This window comes from Bufo gargarizans, chromosome 3 (assembly GCF_014858855.1).
Source record: "Bufo gargarizans isolate SCDJY-AF-19 chromosome 3, ASM1485885v1, whole genome shotgun sequence".
NCBI classification, from domain to species: domain Eukaryota; kingdom Metazoa; phylum Chordata; class Amphibia; order Anura; family Bufonidae; genus Bufo; species Bufo gargarizans.
In genome coordinates, this window is record NC_058082.1 from 8,228,471 (window position 1) to 8,242,047 (window position 13,577).

General features: G+C 49.2%; 1 protein-coding gene across 1 annotated transcript in view; it reads left to right on the forward strand.

The window, feature by feature from the left end:
• The first annotated feature begins 906 nt into the window (after positions 1–906).
• Positions 907–13,577, forward strand: part of LOC122930589 (cGMP-dependent 3',5'-cyclic phosphodiesterase-like) — a 191,461-nt gene continuing 178,790 nt past the window's right edge. The window contains exons 1-3 of the mRNA XM_044284079.1: positions 907–951; positions 9,453–9,509; positions 9,734–9,895. Coding sequence (XP_044140014.1) covers positions 907–951; positions 9,453–9,509; positions 9,734–9,895 — 264 coding nt within the window. The remainder of the gene's footprint in view (positions 952–9,452; positions 9,510–9,733; positions 9,896–13,577) is intronic.

Here is a 13,577-nt window from a genome sequence, read left to right on the forward strand (position 1 = left end):
TCCAGACTTTACATTGAAAGTCAATGGGGACGGATCCGTTTGAAATGGCACCATATTGTGTCAACGTCAAACGGATCCGTCCCCATTGACTTGCATTGTAATTCAGGACGGATCCGTTTGGCTCCGCACGGCCAGGCGGACACCAAAACTACTTTTTTTTCATGTCCGTGGATCCTCCAAAAATCAAGGAAGACCCACGGACGAAAAAACGGTCACGGATCACGGACCCACGGACCCCGTTTTTGCGGACCGTGAAAAAAAACTGTCGTGTGCAGGAGGCCTTACTCTTCTTTCTTTTCCCTCTTACTTTGTCTTTCTTTTGTTACCTTTCCTGTTTGTCACCCTTTTTCTTACTATCCACTTCTTTTTTTTTCTTTTTATTCATCCTCTTTCTCTCCTTTTTTTAGTTTTCAGTTTTTCTTCTTATTTATCTTCTTCTTTTCTTTTTCTTTCACCTTTTCTTCGAATCTTCTTCCTCTTTATTCTTTACAGTTTTCTTCTTTAAGTTTCTTCCCCTTTTCTTCTATTTATTTTTCTTCCTCTTCTTTCACCTTTTCCTCCTCCTTTCTCCTAATTCAAATTCTTCACTCTTTTATTTCCTTTCCTCTTCTGGTTCTTTAATTTTCTTCCCTCTTTTTTTCTATCTCTTTTTCTACCTCTTCTTTTACATTTTTTCCTCTTTTGATTCTTACCTATTTTTTTTCTTCCACTTCCAATCTTTTGCCTCTTTTTTTTTCCACCTTTTGTCCCTCTTTTTACTGTTTTTCATTTTTTTCCTCTCTTTTTTTCTCCCCCATCTTCTTTCCCTCTTTCTGTTTCCATACATCATGTTGCTGTTTGTTTCTTCTCTGTGTTCTCTCAACTCTTCAGGGAATCCTTGTCCCACATTTATTAACAATAGCAGCGATGAAGCTGGAGAAGGCCCTTGGCGAGAACTGTGCCTTATGTATTGTAAGCCGCCTACTTGTTTAGCAGTGTGGTGTTTTTGGAATTGTTTGACGCCCTCTTTCTGCCTTCTCTGAGCACCTGCACTTCTGCTTCACTTTTACCTGCTCTGAGCACCTGGTTTTCTGCGTCACATTTGCCTGGTCTCAGCACCTGCTCTTCTGCTTCACTTTTGCCTGCCCTGAGCACTTCTGCGTCACTTTTTCCTGCTCTGAGCACCTGCACTTCTGCGTCACTTTTGCCTGCTCTGAGCACCTGCACTTCTGCGTCACATTTGCCTGCTCTGAGCACCTGCACTTCTGCGTCACATTTGCCTGCTCTGAGCACCTGCACTTCTGCGTCACATTTGCCTGCTCTGAGCACCTGCACTTCTGCGTCACATTTGCCTGCTCTGAGCACCTGAACTTCTGCGTCACATTTACGTGCTCTGAGCACATGCTCTTCTGCGTCACTTTTACCTGCTCTGAGCACTTACACTTCTGCATCACTTTTACCTCCTCTGAGCACCTGCACTTCTGCATCACTTTTACCTCCTCTGAGCACCTGCACTTCTGCGTCACTTTTGCTTGCTCTGAGCACCTGCAATTCTGCGTCACTTTTACATGCTCTGAGCACCTGCACTTCTGCGTTACTTTTACCTGCTCTGAGCACCTGCACTTCTGCATCACATTTACCTGCTCTGAGCACCTGCACTTCTGCGTCACTTTTACCTGCTCTGAGCACCTGCAATTCTGCGTCACTTTTACCTGCTCTGAGCACCTGCACTTCTGTGTCACATTTGCCTGCTCTGAGCACCTGCACTTCTGCGTCACTTTTGCCTGCTCTGAGGACCTGAACTTCTGCGTCACATTTACGTGCTCTGAGCACATGCTCTTCTGCGTCACTTTTACCTGCTCTGAGCACTTACACTTCTGCATCACTTTTACCTCCTCTGAGCACCTGCACTTCTGCGTCACTTTTACCTGCTCTTGAGCACCTGCACTTCTGCGTCACTTTTGCCTGCTCTGAGCACCTGCACTTCTGCATCACATTTGCCTGCTCTGAGCACCTGCTCTTCTGAGGCACTTTTGCCTGCTCTGAGCACCTGCTCTTCTGCGGCACTTTTACCTGCTCTGAGCACCTGCTCTTTTGAGGCACTTTTGCCTGCTCTGAGCACCTGCTCTTCTGCGTCACATTTGCCTGCTCTGAGCAACTGCACTTCTGCGTCACATTTGCCTGCTCTGAGCAACTGCACTTCTGCGTCACATTTACCTGCTCTGAGCACCTGCTCTTCTGCAACACTTTTCTACCAAATTCACTTGTTGGCAGTGTTGTATCTATAGATGCAGAGCGTGCACCTGCACGTGGATCCTGTTGCCTGATTGTAGGGTGCTTGTATGGGGGGATGCCTGGAAAGTTGGGGGGTTAGACAGTTGATGCACTTGGGTCCAGGAGCTTCAAGCACAAAATTAGTTCAAGGGTGCCAATACTTTTCTAAATCCAAGATATAACAGCAGATCTAGCAGGGCCAGGAGGAATGTTACCCATAACTATGTTCCGATGACATCATTTCCAAACAAAAGGACAATGGTAAATGATTCAGTGACAAGCTTATCACACAGGAGACCATGCAACTGGTGCCCTGAACTGAACTGCTTCTGCCCACAAGGTCATGGTGTATTCCTGTAGCTGCCAGTAGGGGGAGCTCATTGCATTATTTAACAGCTCCCATTGAGGATGTATAAATCCTTATGCAGTGAGCTCCCCCTAGTGGTGGCTGCAGGCAGACAGAATTTTACATGAATTTATATCAGTGTACAGGGAACATTCTCATCTACAACCAGAGGGTGGCATTTGTACAGGCCTAACATTTCTCTCAGCAGAGGGTTTGCTACAATATATCCAGTCCAGACAATGCTCTGTGGGCTGAATACCTCGGCAGCTCCTGCTCTGTGGTGGCGGGTGATCTTCCTATTACCAACCCGTATTCCTTCCTATAAGACAAAGGAATATTGGTCTTATACATGGAAAAATAGTTACAGAATGCAGATCAGATTTTCACTCATTGTCCCATGTCTACTTGGTACAGTGTGTCAGTGCAGATCAATTGTATCAGTCTGGACCTTACGGAGGACTGTCCACTCTGCAAATCATTGTAACAAACCCTCAGCTGTAGGACGTTACCCTCAGCTGTAGCTTTAAGCAAAAAACGCTTCCGGAACAGCTTAATGCGAGTGTGAAAGTAGCCTGAGTTCAGGGTAGATTTTCAGATTCTGAATATAAGCAGGAATGTATTCATTTGCAGACAGCAAGCAGAGATCTTGGAAAAGGTGAGTCTGTATGTCCATCAGACTGGAGCGGCCCTTTAAAGGTGGAGTTCCCCTTGAAGACAGGGCTTAGAGCGCTCAGTGTGTAGTAATGGAGTAACATGTTGCAGATCCTCTCCCCGGGCGCCTGACACATAAGAATTGTTATTTTCCAGCCGCAGGGAACCTATTGATGGGTTATTTCTGTGTACAATGAGTCTCCGCAGTATGGCTGCCCCAGCGCTGCCCCCTCCCCCACTCCGGGATCATTGATCAAATAGAAGCCATGATTATTCTTGCTGCGGGATCAATACTTCATTACTGGAGGACTTAATTATGAGCGGTCTCAGAGTTTACTTTTATTCCTCACTTTTACACTTTCCCGTCACGTCTGTGACCGCTCCCTGCTCGGGGCCCCGTATCTGTCTTCTTCCGTCACCCTCCAAACCATCACATAGCCTTCTCCTCCATGTGTCCTGGTTGTCAGCCTTGTGTCCTGGTTGTCAGCCTTCTATCTGTGCTTGTGTGTGGACGAGCCTCCTCCAGATGTGTGCCCCGAAAGCTGACTCCCTCCTAAAACCTCCCCATGTTGTCACAGCCCCGCCCCCTGCTGATGACATCACTGATATAATGATGTGATCAGACATGAGATCCTCACACCTTATACTATGGGAACATTTTAGAAGATTTAATCTTCTGAATCGTTCCTCGTCTTATCGATTATGGTTTTTCGGGATATCGCCGCGGTCATCACTTCACCCCACTTCTATATGACAGAGTAACGAGTCCTCGCAGTCCGCCGTCCTCCATCTTGTACCTATCAGGCGCAGTCCACGTCCTGCCTCGGGTCTGCCGTGGACTCGCTCATGCATTTAGTGACATTTACTGATAGTGCAAGAAACATCAATCAGCGGCAAAGACAGGAAGGAAGAGAAAGGTCATGAGCGGGGAGGAGGCCCGCCGCATCCAACCAGAGAAGACACCCTCTCTATCAGCCGCGACAGATTCCCATCCACCACGGACGGCGATAAGGATTTTATTTTCTGCATGTCATTAATCCAACCTGCCAGTGTGGTTGTGTACTAGATGGTGAGATGACGGAGGAGCTGCGTACTGTATACGGCGGGCGAAGAATATTAATGGCTTTGTAAAGGAGAAGAGGAGGACAACATAATGGCCTCTCGTAGGGGTGCACACAGCGGCTACGTGGCCCCCAACTACAATATAACCTAAGGACAGAGGGGCCCAGATACAATGTACACAAAGATATGGGGCCCCTAGAATCAAAGGAGGTAGAAGAGCACAATAGTGTTCCCTGTATAGTATTCACACCTCCTGTGTAGTCACTTACATGGGACTGCACCGGACATGGCTGCCTTCTTAGATTTCATGTAAAATGTGTTCTGATACAGGATGTTATTGGAGGCGCTTTAACAGTATAAATAAATTCCAGGCTCCTGTACACTGACAGTGATCACAGGCCGCACCGCCATCTATAGGAGGTAGATACACTGACAGTGATCACAGGCCGCACCGCTGTCTATAGGAGGTAGATACACTGACAGTGATCACAGGCCGCACCACCGTCTATAGGAGGTAGATACACTGACAGTGATCACAGGCCGCACCGCCGTCTATAGGAGGTAGATACACTGACAGTGATCACAGGCCGCACCGCCGTCTATAGGAGGTAGATACACTGACAGTGATCACAGGCCGCACCGCCGTCTATAGGAGGTAGATACACTGACAGTGATCACAGGCCGCACCGCCATCTATAGGAGGTAGATACACTGACGGTGATCACAGGCCGCACCGCCGTCTGTAGGAGGTAGATACACTGACAGTGATCACAGGCCGCACCACCGTCTATAGGAGGTAGATACACTGACAGTGATCACAGGCCGCACCACCGTCTATAGGAGGTAGATACACTGACAGTGATCACAGGCCGCACCGCCATCTATAGGAGGTGGATACACTGACAGTGATCACAGGCCGCACCGCCATCTATAGGAGGTAGATACACTGACAGTGATCACAGGCCGCACCACCGTCTACAGGAGGTAGATACACTGACAGTGATCACAGGCCGCACCGCCGTCTATAGGAGGTAGATACACTGACAGTGATCACAGGCCGCACCGCCGTCTATAGGAGGTAGATACACTGACAGTGATCACAGGCCGCACCGCCGTCTATAGGAGGTAGATACACTGACAGTGATCACAGGCCGCACCGCCGTCTATAGGAGGTAGATACACTGACAGTGACCACAGGCCGCACCGCCATCTATAGGAGGTAGATACACTGACAGCGATCACAGGCCGCACCGCCATCTATAGGAGGTAGATACACTGACAGCGATCACAGGCCGCACCGCCATCTATAGGAGGTAGATACACTGACAGTGATCACAGGCCGCACCGCCATCTATAGGAGGTAGATACACTGACAGTGATCACAGGCCGCACCGCCATCTATAGGAGGTAGATACACTGACAGTGATCACAGGCTGCACCGCCATCTATAGGAGGTAGATACACTGACAGTGATCACAGGCCGCACCGCCATCTATAGGAGGTAGATACACTGACAGTGATCACAGGCCGCACCGCCATCTATAGGAGGTAGATACACTGACGGTGATCACAGGCCGCACCGCCATCTATAGGAGGTAGATACACTGACAGTAAACACAGGCCGCACCGCCATCTATAGGAGGTAGATACACTGACAGTGTTCACAGGCCGCACCGCCATCTATAGGAGGTAGATACACTGACAGTGATCACAGGCCGCACCGCCATCTGTAGGAGGTAGATACACTGACAGGGATCACAGGCCGCACCGCCATCTATAGGAGGTAGATACACTGACAGTGATCACAGGCCGCACCGCCATCTGTAGGAGGTAGATACACTGACAGCGATCACAGGCCGCACCTCCGTCTATAGGAGGTAGATACACTGACAGTGATCACAGGCCGCACCGCCATCTATAGGAGGTAGATACACTGACAGTGATCACAGGCCGCACCTCCGTCTATAGGAGGTAGATACACTGACAGTGATCACAGGCCGCACCGCCATCTATAGGAGGTAGATACACTGACAGTGATCACAGGCCGCACCGCCATCTGTAGGAGGTAGATACACTGACAGTGATCACAGGCCGCACCTCCGTCTATAGGAGGTAGATACACTGACAGCGATCACAGGCCGCACCGCCATCTATAGGAGGTAGATACACTGACAGCGATCACAGGCCGCACCGCCATCTATAGGAGGTAGATACACTGACAGTGATCACAGGCCGCACCGCCATCTATAGGAGGTAGATACACTGACAGTGATCACAGGCCGCACCGCCATCTATAGGAGGTAGATACACTGACAGTGATCACAGGCTGCACCGCCATCTATAGGAGGTAGATACACTGACAGTGATCACAGGCCGCACCGCCATCTATAGGAGGTAGATACACTGACAGTGATCACAGGCCGCACCGCCATCTATAGGAGGTAGATACACTGACGGTGATCACAGGCCGCACCGCCATCTATAGGAGGTAGATACACTGACAGTAAACACAGGCCGCACCGCCATCTATAGGAGGTAGATACACTGACAGTGTTCACAGGCCGCACCGCCATCTATAGGAGGTAGATACACTGACAGTGATCACAGGCCGCACCGCCATCTGTAGGAGGTAGATACACTGACAGGGATCACAGGCCGCACCGCCATCTATAGGAGGTAGATACACTGACAGTGATCACAGGCCGCACCGCCATCTGTAGGAGGTAGATACACTGACAGCGATCACAGGCCGCACCTCCGTCTATAGGAGGTAGATACACTGACAGTGATCACAGGCCGCACCGCCATCTATAGGAGGTAGATACACTGACAGTGATCACAGGCCGCACCTCCGTCTATAGGAGGTAGATACACTGACAGTGATCACAGGCCGCACCGCCATCTATAGGAGGTAGATACACTGACAGTGATCACAGGCCGCACCGCCATCTGTAGGAGGTAGATACACTGACAGTGATCACAGGCCGCACCTCCGTCTATAGGAGGTAGATACACTGACAGCGATCACAGGCCGCACCGCCATCTATAGGAGGTAGATACACTGACAGTGATCACAGGCCGCACCGCCATCTATAGGAGGTAGATACACTGACAGTGATCACAGGCCGCACCGCCATCTGTAGGAGGTAGATACACTGACAGTGATCACAGGCCGCACCGCCGTCTATAGGAGGTAGATACACTGACAGTGATCACAGGCCGCACCGCCATCTATAGGAGGTAGATACACCGACAGTGATCACAGGCCGCACCACCGCCATCTGTAGGAGGTAGATACACTGACAGTGATCACAGGCCGCACCGCCATCTGTAGGAGGTAGATACACTGACAGTGATCACAGGCCGCACCGCCATCTATAGGAGGTAGATACACTGACAGCGATCACAGGCCGCACCGCCATCTATAGGAGGTGGATACACTGACAGTGATCACAGGCCGCACCGCCGTCTGTAGGAGGTAGATACACTGACAGTGATCACAGGCCGCACCGCCGTCTATAGGAGGTAGATACACTGACAGTAATCACAGGCCGCACCGCCGTCTATAGGAGGTGGATACACTGACGGCGATCACAGGCCGCACCGCCGTCTATAGGAGGTAGATACACTGACAGTGATCACAGGCCGCACCGCCATCTATAGGAGGTAGATACACTGACAGTGATCACAGGCCGCACCGCCATCTATAGGAGGTAGATACACTGACAGTGATCACAGGCTGCACCGCCATCTATAGGAGGTAGATACACTGACAGTGATCACAGGCCGCACCGCCATCTGTAGGAGGTAGATACACTGACAGTGATCACAGGCCGCACCGCCATCTGTAGGAGGTAGATACACTGACAGTGATCACAGGCCGCACTGCCATCTGTAGGAGGTAGATACACTGACAGTGATCACAGGCCGCACCGCCGTCTATAGGAGGTAGATACACTGACAGTGATCACAGGCCGCACCGCCATCTATAGGAGGTAGATACACCGACAGTGATCACAGGCCGCACCGTCCTCTATAGGAGGTAGATACACTGACAGTGATCACAGGCCGCACCGCCATCTATAGGAGGTAGATACACTGACAGTGATCACAGGCCGCACCGCCATCTGTAGGAGGTAGATACACTGACTGATCACAGGCCGCACCGCCATCTGTAGGAGGTAGATACACTGACAGTGATCACAGGCCGCACCGCCATCTATAGGAGGTAGATACACTGACAGTGATCACAGGCCGCACCGCCGTCTATAGGAGGTAGATACACTGACAGTGATCACAGGCCGCACCGCCATCTGTAGGAGGTAGATACACTGCCGTCCGCCGTCTATGGGGACACCAGCTTCAATGTACACAGATGATAAGGGACCACAATTACAATGTGTGTAAATGACAGGACGTAGAGGTGCAATGTTCTGCAGATCTTTAGAGTGTTCAGTGATGTAATATTCTGCAGGTTCTATCATGTGACGCTATTATGTTATATAATAGCATTTCCGAGAGGCTCGTTAGTCTGCAGAGACGGGGGTCGGAGGCTCCTGTGCGCTGTATTTCGGCATCATCTCTCGGATCTGATAAATACGGCTGAGAATGAACAATGTTTTCAGTAAATTGAATTCCGTGTCGGCGGCGCCCGCTGCACGCGCTGCTGTAGTCGCGCCATCTGTTTGTTGCAGATATGATACAACGAATGAAACGGAGCCGCAAACACAACAATCTATAGGATAGGTATAGATATCCGGGCAGGCGCGACATGGAGGCGGCGTCCGCTGGGCGGGGGAGGGGGAAGTTTCATAGTTATTTTCATCTCATATTTTATTATAAGCAAAAATTGAAATTATGAGAATTATAATGGGAAATAAAATAACCTTAGAAGATACATTGTGTTCTCTTCCTGCCGTATTTCGTTCTATAAATCAGGCGTCGCTCGCTGTAATCAGCACAGAATATTGGCTGTTATTATTGCGCAGATTTTCCATTTTCTTCCTGTGTATTGGTTATTACAGTTATTATTATAACTTAAAGGGCCGGCGTTCATTTCTATATCAATAATAATTAAACTTTACTAGACGTTGTGCTTCTTTTCCTCACCCTTGTCAAAATCTCTGCTTGCTTGTCTCAGAACATTCTTTATCCCACCGAGAAGCTAAAACCTACCCTTCTCACAGCTGAAGGTTTGGTACAATGCATCAGTATAGACGATCCTCTGTGGAGTAAACACATCATAACCACAAATCTCTCTCTTGTCCTGAGAGTTTGTTACAATGTATCACTGCAGAGATAATGTATTAGTCTGGAATCAAGGCTGTTTACTCCTGAGGATTGTCTGTACGCGATGCAATTGTAACAAACCCTCAGCCGGGACGCATTACTTTCCACCCCTTTGTATTGTTTGGGCTTCAGAATAGATTACCTGGGGGTGATGCCTTGTTTAACCTGCACTTATCCTCACTCTTCCGTCTTCTCTCCCGCCAGGACGCTTTGCTGGCTCTCGGTTCCGCCATCGACATCCCCTGCCTCCGCGACGCCATCAAAGATGCCGTTACTTCTGTTTTGCCAAAAGTGGTAAGTACTGCACGAGGAGCAACAGAAACCAGAGATACTAACTGAACAGAAAGATAAGGGCTCAGGCACACGACCGTATGTATTTTGCGGTCCGCGAAAAACATATCCGCAAAAAATACGGATGCGGAACGGAACAGCTGGCCCTTAATAGAACAGTCCTATCCTTGCCTGTAATGCAGACAATAATAGGACATGTTCTATTTTTTGGTGGAACGGAAATACGGACATACGGAAACGGAATGCACACGGAGTAACTTCCGTTTTTTTTGCGGACCCATTGAAGTGAATGGTTCCGCAGACGGTCCGCCCAAAAAAAACGGAAAGAAAATACATTTGTGTGCATAAGCCCTAAGGCAACGTCCTGCAAGACATCTCCAATCACAGCCAGCATTACACTCCAGAGCTGAACTCTGAATTCTAGTTTTTTTGTAGAAATGTCAGCAAATTTGTGGATAATTAACCCCAGCAGCTTGGCGGAGCTCCTATCAGTCTCAATCAAGTCATAAACATTAATCGCTCAGCAGGACCAGAGTGCTGCAAAAACGTTCTATCCCAGCTCTGACACCCCAGACATGGGCACGTTTGGCTAATCAACTAATTATAGCAGACATAAGAGACAAATAGACGTTTCTGTCGGCCAGAAAGCAGGGGACGTCCCCATGTCTGGGGTGTCAGAGCTCCAATGGGATTATGAAAGGTGAGTAAATACTTCATCCTCTCCAAGGTTCTAAAACAGAAACAAAGGGGTTCCGTACCTGTGATGGTAAGAACGTACAAGCTGAAGGTCCATGTGGGACAAACCTCGAGATCGGTAAAGGTGAGACTTAATGAGCATCGGTCTGTAATCAGGACGGACAGCAGCTCAAGAGCAGGAGACCCGAAAATTCTCCTCCTAGGAGAAAGTCCGGAGAAACCACAGTAAATAGACATAATATGTGTGATCTGAGGTGGACAATACTAGAAGAGGTCAGGTGGACTGAGGACACCCTGATGGAGACGTCGCTGCTGCAGAGAGAAGTAGGTTGGACACCTTGAGCCTGAAAGGGTTAAATGAGAATCGCAACTTTAATGTGTTTTTATAGGACAATGTTTTGGAGTAAGCGGTGAGTAAGTGCTGGGGTTGAGGGCGGGGCTTATATAATGATGATTAGCAAGCTGGCACGCATGACAAGGGGGGCGGACCCCCAAAATGTATCTACATGCTGGACAAAGAGGGCGGACCCCCGAAATGTAGCTACATGCTGGACAAAGAGGGCAGACCCCCAAAATGTAGCTACATGCTGGACAAAGAGGGCGGACCCCCGAAATGTAGCTACATGCTTGATAAAGAGGGCGGACCCCCGAAATGTAGCTACATGCTTGACAAAGAGGGCGGACCCCCGAAATGTAGCTGCATGCTTGATAAAGAGGACGGACCCCCGAAATGTAGCTACATGCTTGACAAAGAGGGCGGACCCCCAAAATGTAGCTACATGCTTGACAAAGAGGGCGGACCCCCGAAATGTAGCTACATGCTTGATAAAGAGGACGGACCCCCGAAATGTAGCTACATGCTTGACAAAGAGGGCGGACCCCCAAAATGTAGCTACATGCTTGACAAAGAGGGCGGACCCCCAAAATGTAGCTACATGCTTGACAAATGGGAAAGACCCCCAAAATGCAGCTACATGCTTGACAAAGGGAGCGGACCCCCGAAATGTAGCTACATGCTTGACAAATGGGAAAGACCCCCAAAATGCAGCTACATGCTTGACAAATGGGAAAGACCCCCAAAATGTAGCTACATGCTTGAAAAAGAGGGCGGACCCCCAAAATGTAGCTACATGCTGGACAAAGAGGGCGGACCCCCAAAATGTAGCTACATGCTTGACAAAGAGGGCGGACCCCCAAAATGTAGCTACATGCTTGATAAAGAGGGCGGACCCCCGAAATGTAGCTACATGCTTGACAAAGGGGGTGGACCCCCGAAATGTAGCTACATGCTTGATAAAGAGGGCGGACCCCCGAAATGTAGCTACATGCTTGACAAAGAGGGCGGACCCCCAAAATGTAGCTACATGCTTGACAAAGAGGGCGGACCCCCAAAATGTAGCTACATGCTTCATAAAGAGGGCGGACCCCCAAAATGTAGCTACATGCTTGACAAAGAGGGCGGACCACTGAAATGTAGCTACATGCTGGACAAAGAGGGCGGACCCCCGAAATGTAGCTACATGCTTGACAAAGGGGGCGGACCCCCGAAATGTAGCTACATGCTTGACAAAGGGGGCGGTACCCTACTATTTACCCCCTGGTTACAATGGCTGCTGAGGTGACCTCACCTCCACCGTCTGAACCCCTGCTACACACAGTTCTTCTTCTCATTGCGCGGTCGTCCATCCTTTCTTCTCATCATGAGAGGAGTGATCATTCTGTTGCTTCCTTCTTGCCGATCTCTCGCCAGATTGTTAATTACTTACATTGTGTGAATGAAGACGGTAAAACATTCATGAGAACAACTTGTCTTCTGGGACTCGTCGTATGAAAGCAGACTGTGTGATCGGAGAGACGTCCTTTGTAGACTCCCCGGGGCATCGTGCTCTGCCATGAACCTGAATTTGGAATTAGCCACGTGCCCACCAAAGGCTGCCTGCACCCAAAACAGCCGTTTCCCTATTTGGTTGGGGGGGCGTAGGGGGATGCACGGACCGCCTGTAAGTTCTGAGCTCAGGATATTCACCTGCCCCAATAGCACAGATACAGTTTCCACATGGCCGGGCCCTCCTCTCCGCATCCCCAGGTGTCCGGTTTAGAAGAAGTAGGTGGAACAGAACCTTTGTTGTGTCCTAGATTATGGCAGTGGGCGCGTTGCTCAGCGCCTGTCCTAGATTCAGACTTTGAGATGCAGTAAAATTCCATCAAACTGGCGTTAATGGGATGAGACCGTCCTCCATCGTACTACCAATTACATTACATGATACCCCATATGGACACAGAGGGATCGGCTCCTGTTGGTACAGGCTGCTGCATGGCCAAACATGACGTCAAGCTCAGCGGACTCACCCAGCCATGTCATGTCTGCCGATCGAGGTTCACACCTTGTCCTGGTTCTCGTTCACTGTGCTATCGTTTCTGGTTTGACTCCATATTGTTCACTTCTGCCTTGGATTGCTCTTCTGGTACCTGTTGTTTTTTCTCCTGGCTCTGAACATTGCTTCCATTCCTGACTACGCTCCCCTTTCATACTGTGACCATCTTGTCTTCTGGCCTGTCACATTCTGATTGATCTCCTGACTCTGACCCTTGGCTATGTTCCCGATCTTGCTACTTCTCTAATAAGTCCATATCTCCTTATGAGGCTTTCAGGTTCTGTTATATGGCTGGATGGACCATGAATCCAATGATTTTGGGTCTGTTCATCTTCACCATGAAATATATTATTGGTTTTATGGTCCAGTGTTGATATATTCTTTGGCTTGACCAGTCTGTTGCCGTTCTCATTTATGTCTGATGGGGTCTGCAACCTAGGAATCTTGATACAGTAAAGTCCATACCTCCCTATGAGGGTTACAAGTTCTGTTATAAATGCTTGATGGACCACGAATTTCCAAGATTTTGAGACCCTGTGTCTTCACCATGAAATATAATATTGGTTTTATGGTCCAGTGTTCTTTGGTTTGACCAGTCTGTTGCCATTCTCATT